This window comes from Lithobates pipiens, unplaced genomic scaffold, assembly GCF_037356315.1.
Source record: "Lithobates pipiens isolate NorthernLeopardFrog02 unplaced genomic scaffold, aLitPip1_a1.2 Scaffold_44, whole genome shotgun sequence".
Lineage (NCBI taxonomy): Eukaryota > Metazoa > Chordata > Amphibia > Anura > Ranidae > Lithobates > Lithobates pipiens.
This window is the reverse complement of record NW_027507870.1, coordinates 3,103,877-3,119,441: the sequence shown is the minus strand read 5'-3', so window position 1 is coordinate 3,119,441 and position 15,565 is coordinate 3,103,877. Positions and strand designations below refer to the sequence as shown.

At 44.7% G+C, this 15,565-nt stretch overlaps 1 protein-coding gene across 4 annotated transcripts in view; it reads left to right on the top strand.

The window, feature by feature from the left end:
* Positions 1–15,565, top strand: part of LOC143956891 (cytosolic phospholipase A2 gamma-like) — a 49,792-nt gene that overhangs the window by 24,319 nt on the left and 9,908 nt on the right. For all 4 annotated transcript variants that reach the window (XM_077467056.1, XM_077467057.1, XM_077467059.1 and 1 more), the window contains exons 10-16: positions 1,236–1,271; positions 2,607–2,636; positions 4,110–4,145; positions 4,671–4,706; positions 10,186–10,215; positions 11,456–11,500; positions 13,184–13,219. In XM_077467056.1, the coding sequence (XP_077323182.1) occupies positions 1,236–1,271; positions 2,607–2,636; positions 4,110–4,145; positions 4,671–4,706; positions 10,186–10,215; positions 11,456–11,500; positions 13,184–13,219 (249 nt within the window). The remainder of the gene's footprint in view (positions 1–1,235; positions 1,272–2,606; positions 2,637–4,109; positions 4,146–4,670; positions 4,707–10,185; positions 10,216–11,455; positions 11,501–13,183; positions 13,220–15,565) is intronic.

The following is a 15,565-nucleotide window of genomic DNA, read 5'->3' as shown; positions in this document are numbered from 1 at the left end:
CCAGCCCACTATGTTCCTGTACTTTCTGGAATACAGGGGAAGTAGATGAGCCTACAGAATGGAACATTGAAACATGGTGCCACTGAATACAGAAGCTCAAAAATAGAATACATTTATTGACAGCTAACTAGCAGGGTGCTACACAAAACATACATGTATTTTCTTACATCAGGGGACACAGTCATAGTAATTACTATGTGGGTTATCGGGCCACTGATGGGTGATGGACACTGGCACGCCGTAGGGCACTAAGTGCACTCCCTATATAACCCCTCCCACTACGGGGAGTCTGTTTTTTCACCAGTGTCTAAGGTGTTGTTCACAAAGATGTGCTGTGCTCCACTGGAAGCTTCCTTGCTGGGGCTAGTCATGCTGACTGGATCCAATCAGATGTCCTTTCATGGGCTAAAAGAATGGTACCCAGGCCTCGTGTCTGAAGAAACAAGGTTTTGCTTGCAAATGCTGTGTTTTTTTATTTTTTTTATTTGATCACAGCACAAAGGAAACAATGTATTGCCCCATGCTGCAGTGTAGTGGACATGCCTAGGGCAGATTTTCAGTGAATGACCTCACATTACACACAACACATGTTGAGAATAGCCCTAAAAGCTGACTTTGATCTGAGTCTTCCTTCCCTCTTCCCTCTTCCCTCGGTCAATGAGTCCAACAGGGCTGAAGCCGGACAACTTACAATTTCAAGGAGATCAGCAGTTGCAGCTTTTCCACAGGTTTCAAATGAGTTCAAACTGAGCCAAACTGCCCTGGGTTCAGGATAACTTCAAAGTTTGGGTGCCAAAACCCAACTCCATTGAAATAAAAACCATGTGTGGCAACACAAAAAAATCCAATTCCTGGTCTAATCAGTTGTCACAAAAAAAAAAGCGTGGGGGGGGGGGGGTAAATTACTGGGGAACGTACCAGTGCAGAAACAAGTTGAAAGCATTCCATTTGTCAGAACAGTTTTATTCTGTTGTATGTCTTAAACAGGCAAAACGAGTTTAGGCATCCCGTCCCCTGATGGCGCTGGAGCTCCACCTATTGGCTTCATTACACATGGACTCTATAAGCCACCTGGGGTACGTTTCTAGGGTCCCCCAGGGGTACTGGGATCAGGATGTGTCATGTCAGATGGGCCTCCAGGAAAATCAAAACTACCTAAAGGGGGGGGGGGCACCCTAAAAGACTGGCTAATATATTTGTTTGATATTCTTTAAGATGATGAAATTGTTTTACAGAAATATACAAGAAAGTGATGAAAACAATGACTGGAGGTAAGAATTCACCCACTTGGCAAATTCCTGGAATTCCTCTCCTACATGTAAAAATCATCATTTCTTTGCTAGGAAAATTACTTGGAACCCCCAAACATTATTTCTTTTTTTTTGCAGAGACCCTAGGGCAGTGATGGCGAACCTTGGCACTCGAGATGTTTTGGAACTACATTTCCCATGATGCTCAACCAAACTGAGGAGTGCATGAGCATCATGGGAAATGTAGTTCCAAAACATCTGGGGTGCCAAGGTTCGCCACCACTGCCCTAGGGAATGAAATTGCAGTCATTGCAACTTTTTAATTGTCGCTGTATTTGCACAGCAATTTTTCCAATGCTTAGTTTGGGGGGTGTTTTTGGGGGGGGGGGGGTTTACTTGATCTGCTGTCGCTGTATGTTTAGATAATGTACATAATTACATTTCTAGTAATGTGTGTCTATAAATTACCTGAAACTATCGTTGGGTTGGATGTGTCAAGCTACATTTTTATCTATTATATTGTGATGAAGTTTTTGTGCATTTATATGTAGTCTTTGACAGTTGGGTCCTTGTGCTCGGTGTGTGTGGAGCACACTGTCAGCAGATGAAGATTGGCTGCCCAGTGAAGCACATATGCAGTGTGGGGGTGTTGAAGCCCACCCTCTTTTACCACCACAATATTGTATTGGGTTGTGATTTAAGGGTGTGATTGGGAGGCTAAACACGGCTTTGCCATCACTCTAAACCTGCCCTATGGGATGTTCCAGATTACACATTTCACCCTCCCATGGGTTTAGTCATAGAGGTCCGATCCTCTATACATGGTGACTGGGCTCATGGCTGGTGTGTGGCTCCTTATCTTCCACAGTCAGTTACAATGATGTGGGGAAGCTCTGCTGGATGTGAACTCCCCAACCGTATTGGAGTCACTTGGCTGCTGTAAGCCGGTGCTCTTTACTATTTTTAGGGTGACGATGCTTCTCCATCACCGCTGATTTCTCTTCTGTGAAGTGTGGAGCACATCAGACTGGGGCACTGCTAAAGCTGGCTATACACTAGTAGATTTGTGACCCAATGTTCTTATGTATGTTTGCTTGAACATTCATACTAATAATTCTTTGTACATTCGATGACTGGAGAAATATCTCTTTGGAAGCAATTCAACGATGATGGAATATTCTTAGAATGAAACATTTTGAACAAAATTTCCTTAGTGTATGGCCGGTCTGACGACTCCTTCCTTCATACCTCATTTCCTCCCTCGGGATCTCCTCTATTCACCTACATATAGAAGTTGTGTCTGTAGATCTGGATGGATGTTACTAATGCCGTTCCCTGACCTCTTTTCTCTAACAGCAAAAGATGAAGGTGTGAGATACTACAAAAGTAAGTGTGGTGTGTGTGTGGGGGGGGGGGTTCTCATGTAGTAATTTACTAACCTCTTATAATTTAGTCAAATTCTTTGACTGTCTGGTCGGATGGAGGAATTCTAGGTTTTGCTCACAGCCAACAAGAGCCAAGCCTCATCCGTTGGTTCTGCTCCCAGTACCACCCCTTATAGAGAATACAGACTTGCCTGTCCTGGAATCCAGTGATGTCGGCACCCCAGCTGATGTTTCCATCGGGTGCTGCCGCCGCCATTGTGGCTTCACAGCTGGGTCTCTACTGAGCATGCATGAGGTGTGCTGTTTCCTGAATGGTGCAGTGGGGGAGGAGACAGGTGAACGAAGTCTGTCGTAAGTGGAGGAGGGCACTTGTCAAAAAGGTACCCCCCCCCCCAAAAAAAAAGTGGCACCAGTGGGGGGGGGGGGGGAAATGGGATAAGTGCAAGTACTACTTTTGGGTGGAACTCCATTTTTTTTAATAAGCAAAAGCGGCAAAAAATCTCACCCATTGTTACCAACCCCCATTCCCCAGCAACAATGGACCCTCCCAGCAAAAATACTCCCAACAGCAACTATGGACTCCCTCCTCCCAGAAGCCGGCAGCAATAAAGCCCTTGCCATTTCATACATTCAGTGCTGGAACTGTGTTCCCCGCATTCCTGATAAAACTGTTGGTGCAAAAAATAAGTCAAAATAAAAAAAATCCCTCCCACTGCAATACTTCTCCTCTGCAATCTTGTGTCCTGCAGTAATTGCCCCCACTAGATGCCCCTAGTCTACCAGTTTGAAGCTGAGGGTGTCATTCAATCTGTGACACTGGGGGCATCCTGTGAGTGCAGGGGGTCTTGAACCCACCCCTTCAGGGCAGAGAAAGGCGCTGTGGTTGGTTTTTGTAAAGAATTTTACAGCTAATTGGGTAATTTTCTGACCAATATCAAATGGCCTCAGTGATGGTAACGAAGGATACGGTGATCTGTCATTTCAGTGATGTCATCCTGTAGCTATACTGCAATTGTAATATTACCATGATATTCCTAGTAAACATTATGGGGTCTTCATATACAAAAATTCAATGACCAAATGTGACCCAAATCCACACAGCTCCAATAAAACATGCCGTATTCTGTTATAGAACCATCACCTATAATCGGCGCCATCTAATGGCCAAAATTCCTTTTCTTTCCAGATTGTGATATTTAAAAACAAATGCCACATTATGTCCAATAGGATGGGGCTTATATAACAGAATAAGTTTCATTGGCGCAGTGTGGATCTGTGTCGTGGACATTTTTTAGTCAGACTTTGAGGTGTTTAGTAGTAAGGCAGCAGATATTTAATTAAAAACTATTATATGACCTTTTTATAAAGCACCCCTTGATCCTATCACACATGAGACACACAGATGCCTCTTATTCTTGGTGTTGGTGTTATATGCACGGCTTTCACTGATTTTGTTTCCATTCATTTTATCCAGGAACCTGGAGTTGGGTTTCTACTGGTATAAAGGAAGGTAAGGAGACTTCATCTTCTTCCATACACTGATCAGATAATGGATGAGATAACATTATGACCACCCACCATAACCCATCCAGGTATGGACTCCACCAGATCTCTGAAGGTTTGCTGTGGTATTGCCCCCAATCCATCAGTAGCAGTTCATGAAGTCCTGTGTGTTGCTAGGTGGGGCCTCCATGTATCAGACTCAATTTGATTGAGATTTATAGAATTTGAAGGTCAATCGGTCTCAGATCTGTAAGGCTGAGATCTTCTCCTCCCCTTTTTCTGTCAGTGCCGCTGTGTGAAGGGGGGGGGGTTCTATCAAAGCTCAGCGGTTGGAGAGAAGATCCTGGATGGAGCTCCATGTTTAGTGGCCATTTTACATTCATGGTCAGACCACGTCCCATCAATCTTCATGTGACATTTGATAAGTTTCATTATTTCAGAAATACAATTCTGCAGGAAAATGTCTGATGTTCTTCTGTACATATTATGTTTTGGGGTGATATTGATGACATCTTGTGTTACTTTATCATAGCGGTCCCAGGAATTTCCTTCTGTGAATTTATACGAGGTATGTAATGCCGGCCATCCAATTTATAAGATGAGGTGATAATAATGTTCTCTTGTTCTATCCAGAAATATCACAGCAGATTCCTTAACTGGTTTAGATGTATCCATCCAACATAATGCCATGGATCAGATTTATCTCCAATCACACCCTACAGTATATCTACTGTATGTAATCTCTCATATAATCTCACAAAAGTGAGTACACCCCTCACACATCTGTAAATCTTTTCTTCTATCTCCATGTAACACTGAAGAAACAACACTTGTCTACAATGTAAAGTAGTGAGTGTACAGCTTGTATAACAGTGTAAATTTCCTGTTCACCCCCCCAACTCAACACAGCCATTTAATGTCTAAACTTCTGGCAACAAAAGTGAGTACACCCCTAAGTTAATGTCCAAATTGGGCCCAATTAGCCATTTTTCCCTCCCTGGTGTCATGTGGCTCATTATTGTTAGGTCGCAGCTGTATTAAATTTGGTGGTATGGCTCTCACTGGTCAATGGAGGTTCAACATGGCAAAAAACACCTTTTGAGGATTTGAAAAGATTTGTTGCTCTACATAAAGATGGCCTGGGCTTTAAGATTGCCAAGACCCAAAAATTGAGCTGCAGCATGGTGGCCAAGACCCTACAGGGGTTTAACAGGACAGGCTCTACTCAGAACAAGTCTCCCCATGGTCAACAAAAGTTGAGGTCACTTGCTCAGTCAGATCCAGTGGTTGTCTTTGGAAAATAGACGTATGGGTGCTGTGAGGAATGCTGCAGAGGTTTAAGGGGTGGGGGGTCAGCCTGTCAGTGCTCAGACCATACACTGCATCAAATTGATCTGCATCGCTGTCATCCCAGAAGGAAGCCTCTTCTAAAGATGATGCACGAGAGCCTATAAACGGTTTGCTGAAGACAAGCAAACTAAGGACCTGGATTACTTGAACTAAGTCCTGTGGTCTGAGACCAAGGTGAACGTATTTGGCTAAAGTCAGGCATGGTGGTGGGAGTGTCATGGTCTGGGGCTGCATGAGTGCTGCCGGCACTGGGGACCTACAGTTCATTGAGGGAACCATGAATGGCAACGTACTGTGCCATGCTGAAGCAGATCATGATCCCCTCCCTTTGGAGACTGGGTCACAGGGCAGAATTCCAACATAACCACCCCAGACACCTCCAAGACCACCACTGCTTTGCTAAAGAAGCTGAGTGTAAATGTGATGACTGGCCAAGCATGTCTCCAGACCTAAACCCTATTGATCATCTGTGGCATCCTCAAATGGAAGGCGGATGGGTGCAAGGTCTCTAACATCCACCAGCTCTGATGTCGTCATGTGACCTCCATGCTGAAGGAGAGGTGCAGAGGAGGGTCAAACAACGATGCCGGGCAGGTGACCAACATCCATGATGACGAGCTCATCGGTTAAGGATGACGGTGGCTAGAAGGTCATAATGGTCCATAAGAACCTGTGGCTTTGTAACTAAAATGCAAGCTTGATCCACCTTCTGGCCTAAATAATAAAATGTGTGTTTTTTTTTTTTTTTGGGGTGTTTTGCCAAGGCACCCCCTGAAGAAACCTCGAGTCACCCCAGGGTGCCTGGTCACCTAGCAAGCAGCTTTTCAAGCATTAACAACCTTTATATCCTCTTAAAGCCTAATTTTCACCCTCCCATGAGTTTAGTCAGAGGTACGATCCTCTGTACATGTTAATCGCTAGTGTGCGGCTCCTTGTCTTCTAGCACACTACCAATTAGCCCAATAAACCTATATAGAGGATTGGCTTCACCTTGTCTCCTCCCTAAAACCACACCTCCCAATGTTTCACCCTCGTTTGGGTTTATTCAAAGGTCAGATCCTCTATACATGGTGACTGGGCTGATTTTGGGTTGTGGTTCCTCCTCTACTACATGCTAGCAACCATTCCAGTCTCTATATATAGAGGATTGGCTTCAGCTTGTCTCCTCCCAAAGCCACACCTCCCAACATGTTTCTCCCTTCCACACCTTTAGTCAGAAGTCTGATCCTCTATACATGGTGACTGGGCTCATGGCTGGTGTGTGGCTCCTTATCTTCCACAGTCGGTTACAATGATCTGGGGAAGCTCTGCTGGATGTGATCTCCCCAACCGTATTGGAGTCACTTGGCTGCTGTAAGCCGGTGCTCTTTACTATTTTTAGGGTCACGATGCTTCTCAATCACCGCTGATTACTCTTCTGTGAAGTGTGGAGCACATCAGACTGGGGCATTGCTAAAGCTGGCTATACACTAGTAGATTTGTGACCCAATGTTCTTATGCATGTTTGCTTGAACATTTATACTAATAATTCTTTGTACATTCAATGACTGGAGAAATGGCTTTTTTGAAGCACTTCAACAATGATGGAACATTTCCTCCCTCGGGATCTCCTCCATTCACCTACATATAGAAGTTGTTTGTAGATCTGGATGTTACTAATAGACATGTGCATTCGTTTTCGTCCGAATGCATTTTCGTCCGAATTTCAGCTATTTTCGTTTTCGTTTTGACAAACGATAACGAAAGCACAAAATCCGAAAAACGAAAGATCCGACATAAATAAATGCTTTATTTTCGTTTTCATTGTTACAACAGTTCGATATAGAATAGGAGATTCGACATGACTCTGACAACAATCTGTGTCTATAGAACCTGTGTTCGAATGTGCCTAACCTTACTTCTATTAGTCCAAGATTATATAGAGAAAATATTCAACAGAGAAAGATTTGACAGAGAGAAAAGATTCTGCAAGATACTGTCCTAAAAAGTGTTTGGGGGACCCGGGTCCTGCCCCAGGGGACATGGATCAATGCAAAAAAAAGTTTTAAAAACGGCCGTTTTTTCGGGAGCAGTGATTTTAATAATTAAAGTGAAACAATAAAAGTGTAATATTCCTTTAAATTTCGTAGGGGGGGGTTGTCTATAGTATGCCTGTGAAGGGGCGCATGTTTCCCGTGCTTAGAACTGTCCCTGCACAAAGTGTCATTTATGCAGGAAAAAAAGTCCTTTAAAATCACTTGCAGCTATAATGAATTGTCGGCTCCGTAATACAGAGAACACTCATTGAAAGTCATTGATAAAAAAATAAATAAATAAATAAAAGCGTGGGGGTCCCCCAAATTCAATTACCAGGCCCTTCAGGTCTGGTATGGATATTAAGGGGAACCCTGCCTCAAATTTAAGAAAAAATTTGACGTGGGGTTCCCCCTAAATATCCATAACCAGACCCTTCAGGTCTGGTATGGATATTAAGGGGAACCCCGCGTCAAATTCAAAAAAAAATTGACGTGGGGTTCCCCCTAAAAATCCATACCAGACCCTTTATCCGAGCACGCAACCTGGCAGGCCGCAGGAAAAGAGGGGGGGACGAGAGAGCGGCCCCCCCTCCCTCCTGAACCGTACCAGGCCACATGCCCCCAACATTGGGAGGATGCTTTGGGGGTCTGTGACCCCCTCAAAGCACCTTGTCCCCATGTTGATGAGGACAAGGGCCTCATCCCCACAACCCTGGCCGGTGGTTGTGGAGGTCTGCGGGCGGGGGGCTTATCAGAATCTGGAAGCCCCCTTTAATAAGGGGACCCCCAGATCCCGGCCCCCCCCCTGTTTGAAATGGTAAGGGGGTACAAAAGTACCCCTACCATTTCACAAAGAAAGTGTAAAAAATGTTTAAATAAAACAAACACACTTTTGAAAAATTCCTTTATTAAAAATAAAAAAATAAAAAAAAGATTCCAGCGGCGGTAATCCACTCTTGCTATCCATCGACGGACGGTCATCTCTCCAGCGATGTCTAATATCATCCAGCGCAGCATCCTTCTTCTGTCTCCGTGGAGGAGACACTACAGACATTCCGGCGGCTGACGTTTGTTATATACGGAGGGCGGGGCCACCCGTCACCTGACCCCGCCCCCCTCTGACGCAAGGGGAAACCCAGGGTTCCCTGTGACGTAGGGGTGACCCGCACCCCTCTGATGTAACACAGGCAGGTTTCCGTTACATCAGAGGGGGGCGGGGTCACCCCTACGTCACGGGGAACCCCGGGTTTCCCCTTGCGTCAGAGGGGGGCGGGGTCAGGTGACGGGTGGCCCCGCCCTCCGTATATAACAAACGTCAGCCGCCGGAATGTCTGTAGTGTCTCCTCCACGGAGACAGAAGAAGGATGCTGCGCTGGATGACATGAGACATCGCTGGAGATATGACCGTCCGTCGATGGATAGCAAGAGTGGATTACCGCCGCTGGAATCTTTTTTTTATTTTTTTATTTTTAATAAAGGAATTTTTCAAAAGTGTTTGTTTTATTTAAACATTTTTTACACTTTCTTTGTGAAATGGTAGGGGTACTTTTGTACCCCCTTACCATTTCAAACAGGGGGGGGGCCGGGATCTGGGGGTCCCCTTATTAAAGGGGGCTTCCAGATTCTGATAAGCCCCCCGCCCGCAGACCTCCACAACCACCGGCCAGGGTTGTGGGGATGAGGCCCTTGTCCTCATCAACATGGGGACAAGGTGCTTTGAGGGGTCACAGACCCCCAAAGCATCCTCCCAATGTTGAGGGCATGTGGCCTGGTACGGTTCAGGAGGGAGGGGGGGCCGCTCTCTCGTCTCCCCCTCTTTTCCTGCGGCCTGCCAGGTTGCGTGCTCGGATAAAGGGTCTGGTATGGATTTTTAGGGGGAACCCCACGTCAATTTTTTCTTAAATTTGAGGCAGGGTTCCCCTTAATATCCATACCAGACCTGAAGGGCCTGGTAATTGAATTTGGGGGACCCCCACGCTTTTTTTTTTTTTTTTTTTTTTTTTTTTTTTATCAATGACTTTCAATGAGTGTTCTCTGTATTACGGAGCCGACAATTCATAATAGCTGCGAGTGATTTTTAAAGGACTTTTTTTCCTGCATAAATGACACTTTGTGCAGGGACAATTCTAAGCACGGGAAACATGCGCCCCTTCACAGGCATACTATAGACAACCCCCCCCCCTACGAAATTTAAAGGAATATTACACTTTTATTGTTTCACTTTAATCATTATTAAAATCACTGCTCCCGAAAAAACGGCCGTTTTTAAAACTTTTTTTTTGCATTGATCCATGTCCCCTGGGGCAGGACCCGGGTCCCCAAACACTTTTTAGGACAATAACTTGCAAATTAGCCTTTAAAATGAGCACTTTAGATTTTGAACGTTGGAGTCCCATAGACTTTAATAGGGTTCTAAAGTATGCTATATACTAGCTCCGTCGAATCTTCTTTATACATTCGACAGACACCATAAGCCTTCAAAGACAGGTTCGACCGTGATTCATGTGGATTTTCGGACGAATGCAATTTTTGAACGAAAAATGAAATAAATAAAAACGAATTTCGGGAGTAACTAAATAAATTAAGTTTTCAGACGAAAACGAAATTCCGAAACGAAATATTTTACTCTGCACATGTCTAGTTACTAATGCCGTTCTCTGACCTCTTTTCTCTTCCTGACAGTAAAAGATGGATGTGTGAGAATCTTCAAAAGTAAGTGGCTTTTTGTTTTGTGTGTGGAGTGTGTTTTTTTTTTTTTTTTTTTTTTTTTTTTTAACACTCGTTTGCCATTCTCCATTATAATCAAAAGGTGAGGGGGGGGGGGGGGGTGGAGTGGTAGATCATTTTTAATTAGTCTGTCTGAGGAATTACAGATATTTACTATGGGCTTTAAATTTTTTTATCTTGAAAACTAAAATTCCAGTCTTCACCCCCACTTTGTCCCTTTTTTTTTTTTTTCTCCCCTGAAGGAAAAGCAGTAAAGCTCACCCATAGCTAGCAACCCTCCCAGCAAAAATTTTCCCGACAGCGACTATGGACCCTTCCCTATACAGTAATTGTCCCTCCAGCACCCCTTGCCATTTCATAAATTCAGTGCTGGAGGTGCCAGAACTGTTCCCCACGTTCCTGCTAAAACTCTTGGTGAAAAACTCCCACGGCAATACTTCTCTGCAGTTTTGTATGTCCTGCAGTAAACCCCCCCCCCCCCCCCCCACTAGATGTCCCTAGTCTACCAGGTAGAATGACACCCCCAGCTTCATTCAATCTGTGACACTGAGGGCATCCTGTGAGTGCAGGGGGTCTTGAACCCGCCCCTTCAGGGCAGAGAGAGGCGCTGTGGTTGGTTTATGTAAAGAATTTTACAGCTAGTTGGGTAATTTTCTGACAAATATCAATAACCTCCTCAGTGATGGTAATGAAGGATACGGTGATCTGTCATTTCAGTAATGTCCTCCTATAGTTATACTGCAATCTTAATAATCCATGACATTCTTGGTAAACATTATGGGGTTTAATGTATAAAAAAATTGCCCAATTGTGACCCAAATTTACACAGCTCCAATGAAACATGCCGTATTCTGTTATAGAACCATTGCCTATAATCATTGGCGCCATCTAATGGCCAAAATTCAATTTTCTTTCCAGATTGTGGTATTTAACATCAAATGCAACATTATGGCCAATAGGATGGGGCTTATATAACAGAGAATCAGCTTCATTGGAGCAGTGTGGATCTGTGTTGTGGTCCTTTTTATACATAGACTTTGAGTTGTATAGAAATACAGCAGAATTGTAATACTAATTTAAAACTGCTTACTTTTTTATTTTATTTTTGTTATGGCCTTTTTAAAAGCACACCTTGATCCTATCACACCCCGAGTCACACAGATGTCTTATTCTCGGTATTATATGCACGAGTTTCACTAATTTTGTTTCCATTCCTTTTATCCAGGAAGCTGCAGAAGAGTCCAGAGTCAGGTTTCTGGTATAAAGGAAGGTAAGGAGACTTCATCTTCTTCCATACACTGATCAGATAATGGATGAGATAACATTATGACCACCCACCATAACCCATCCAGGTATGGACTCCACCAGATCTCTGAAGGTTTGCTGTGGTATCTCCCCAATCCATCAGTAGCAGTTCTTGAAGTCCTGTGTGTTGCTAGGTGGGGCCTCCATTTATCAGACTCCATTTGATTGAGATCTGCAGAATTTGGCGGTCAAGTCAATTGGTCAGATCTGTAAGGCTGAGATTGTGTGTGTGTTTCCAGTTGGCAACTTCTGCACACTGTGAGCTTCAGCATGTGCTGACCCCGCTCTATCTTTTTACATGGCCTACCACTTCATTGCTGCTAATCCCAGTTTTCACTTTGTTTAGAATACCACTAACTGACTAGTTAGCAGTTGGAAATTATCATGGATAGGTTGTCACCTGTGCAAAAAATTCTATCGCGGTTCCACTCTTGAATTGACTGAGACGGGGGTGGACTGACAACTCATGGGACCCCCAGGCAATCAGATTATAGGGCCACACAATATACACAAACACACACACTACTGTAGAGGTGGGGCAGCTATATTCTCAGGATTTTTAGACCAAAAAGGATGTCGGTAAGGGACATTTCAGAGATGTAAAAAAACACAAACTTTTACATACTGTCCATGGTTTTACTGAGGTAGGCAACCCTGATGGGGCCCTCGGGCAGTGACCGAGTGGCCCAATGGTCAGTCTGCCCCTGCCCTGAGAGCGACCCATTCTTATACAAATGTTTGTAGAAGCCATCTGCATGCCCAGGTGCTTGGCTTTTATACACCTGTGTCTATGGAGGTGTTTGGAACACTTGACTCCAATTATTTTGAAGGGTTGTCCTGATACTTTTGGCAATAAAGTGTAAAACATTACAGAGTCTTTTGACATGACTGGAATTTTCAACAGCACAGCTGGGACAATTCGATCCTTCGTGTGGGCTCCATTGGACCAAAAGAATCAGACTTTAGGAACGCCTCTTCCTCTTCCTCTAGCCCGACAGAGAAACCGACGCTAGGCCAGCTATTGGCTATGAACTTCCTGAACTAGTCCGGTCGTACATCATCCCGTTCAAATCCGTTGGACTTTGGTGTGATTGTGTGTGGCCAAGTCCATTCGTTTGTCCATCGGAAAGACCATCAGACCTAGTCCATCAAAGTCCTGTCATGTGTACGCAGCATTAGAGAAGATGCTGTAGGGGAGGTTGCAGGTCTCTTCTGTGATGTCTGGGGCTCCCCTTTGTGGGTCTATACTGGAGCTGTCAGGTGCAGAGGAGGGATATTGTCTGCAGGAGAGGGGCTATGTTCCATGCTGTCCTCCCCACCATCTTGTGCTTCCTCTCTGCCAAAGCCAGGAAAGAAATCCATCAACCTCCTTGGGTTGTGGTTGGAGGTTGTGCCGTGAATATTTTTTTTTCCCAGTGAGGGGCTTATCAAAGCTCAGTGGTTGCTGGAGAGAGATGATCCTGGACTGAGCTCCATGTTTAGTGGCCATTTACATTCATGGCCAGACCACGCCCCATCAATCTTCATGAAACACTTATCAAATGTCATAACTTTAGAAATACAATTCTGCAGGAAAATGTCTGATGATCTTCTGTACATATTATGTTTTGGGGTGATATTGATGACATCTTGTTTTACTTTATCATAGCGGTCCCACAAAAAACCTGGTCGGAATTTATACGAGGTATGTAATGCCGGCCATCCAATTTATAAGATGAGGTGATAATAATGTTATCTTGTTCTATCCAGAAATATCACAGCAGATTCCTTAACTGGTTTAGATGTATCCATCCAACATAATGCCATGGATCAGATTTATCTCCAATCACACCCTACAGTATATCTACTGTATGTAATCTCTCATATCTCACAAAAGTGAGTACACCCCTCAGTCACATCTTTGTAAATCTTTTCTTCTATCTTTTCATGTGACAACACTGAAGAAATGACACTTGTCTACAATGTAAAGTAGTGAGTGTACAGCTTGTATAACAGTGTAAATTTGCTGTCCTCTCAAACTCAACACACAGCCATTCTAAACCTCTGGCAACAAAAGTGAGTACACCCCTAAAGTGAATGTCCAAATTGTCTCAATTATCCATTTTTCCTCCCCGGTGTCATGTGACTTGTTAGTGTTGAAGGTCTCAGGTGTGTTACATTTGGTATTGCTCTTTCTCTCTCATACTGGTCACTGGAAGTCAACATGGCAAAGAACTCCTTTGAGGATCTAAAGAATTGTTGCTCCACATAAAGATGGCCTAGGCTATAAGATTGCCAAGACCCTGAAACTGAGCTGCAGAATGGTGGCCAAGACCATCCAGAGGTTTAACAGGACAGGTTCCACTCGGAACGGCAAAAGCCGGGGGAATTCCCTGGGAAAAAAAAACCAAAGCCTACTTGCCACCAGCTCAGACAACCAAATAAACCTGTTCAACAGTAAGCGTTAACAGGGGTTTAATCCACACGCATTTTCAAACACATGCACGAGCCACGTCACAGCACCCTGGTATCTGTGGTCCTAACACTAAAATATATAATATATGGAGGCACATGCATTCTGATGGATAGATGAGGGTAGGTGGTCTGAAGGGGAGCCACCCCTTCTGAAAGGTCCAGGAGCACACCAAACACCCAGCAAATGTCACTATGTCTGCAAAGGTCCTTTGTACTGTGACGTACTGAAGCAGAGCATGTCCCCCCTCCCCCCCAGAGACTGAGCCACAGGACAGTTTTCCAACATAACCCCAAACGCACCTCCAAGACGACCACTGCCTTGCTAAAGAAGCTGAGGGTAAAGGTGATGGACTGGCCAAGCATGTCTCCAGACCTAAACCCTATTGAGCATCTGTGGGGCATCCTCAAATGGAAGGTGGGGGAGTGCAAAGTCTCTTCCACTCCTCCATGATGGAGTTGGTGGATGTTGGAGGACTCCAGTAGCAACCTGTGAAGCTCTGGTGACCTCCTTGCCCAAGAGGGTTAAGGCAGTGCTGGAAAATCCTTCAGTGTTGTCAACTGAAAAGAGAGAATAAAATATTTACAGAAATGTGAGGGGTGTACTCACTTTTGAGATACTACGTGTATTATCATTTTTGCTACTGGATCGATTTTTCTATGTTAGTAAATTTTCAAGCCAAAAGCAAATTGTAAAACCCACAACAATTAACGTACAGGTTTTATATACTGCCAACAGTCTGTACAAGGCTTTACAATATACAGTAAAGGGAGACCACACAGTTGCAATACAAGATGGGAGGGCTCTTCTTCCAAGAACTTGCAACAGGGCCGGACTGGGACTAAAAACCAGCCCTGGAAACATGTCATACCAGCCCCATAGCATTATTATGCCAGCCCAACATCACCTCATTTTTCTTCATGAAAGGGATACATGCATACATACTGGTCAATCAAGGGGGACACCAGGCACTCTAGGAATGTAGGGGGGGGACTCTGGTGACCAGAGACCACCTTCCATAGAATACACTAAGGTCAGGGGGTAAGGTTACTGAAACAAGGAGGGAAACATTTATCAGTGCCCCCTTATATTCTTGTATTCACCCCCCCCCCCCCCCGACTGGCCCGGCGGCGCTGTCACTGACTTGGGTGCACCGTGCAGGGCTCAGTAAGCGGCTCTGGTTTTATCCTATAGTTTCTTCTCCAGTCCACACATGTCTGACTTCTCCCATGACCCCCATCCTGGAGGCACTTCCACTCTTGAATCCTCTGTAGGCTCCCCCCAGAGACTGCAGACATGATGCTAGAGATGAGTTCCGTCTCACCGTTGCCTGGCACTGATCTCTCATACAGCGGGAGTGCTGTGTATCATGGATCTGGGTCTGTCGGTGGCGCTGTAACAAGGTCTCACTCCAACAATCTCTTGTAATGGGCAGAGCACTGATTCAATCTACTATCACATGAGATGGTCTAGAGGGGTGAGACCTTGTTACAGCACCGCCAACACACAGACCCAGCTCCGTGATGCACAACACTCGTGCTGTATGTGACAAACAAGGAGGTGGGAGGGGAGCGCTGC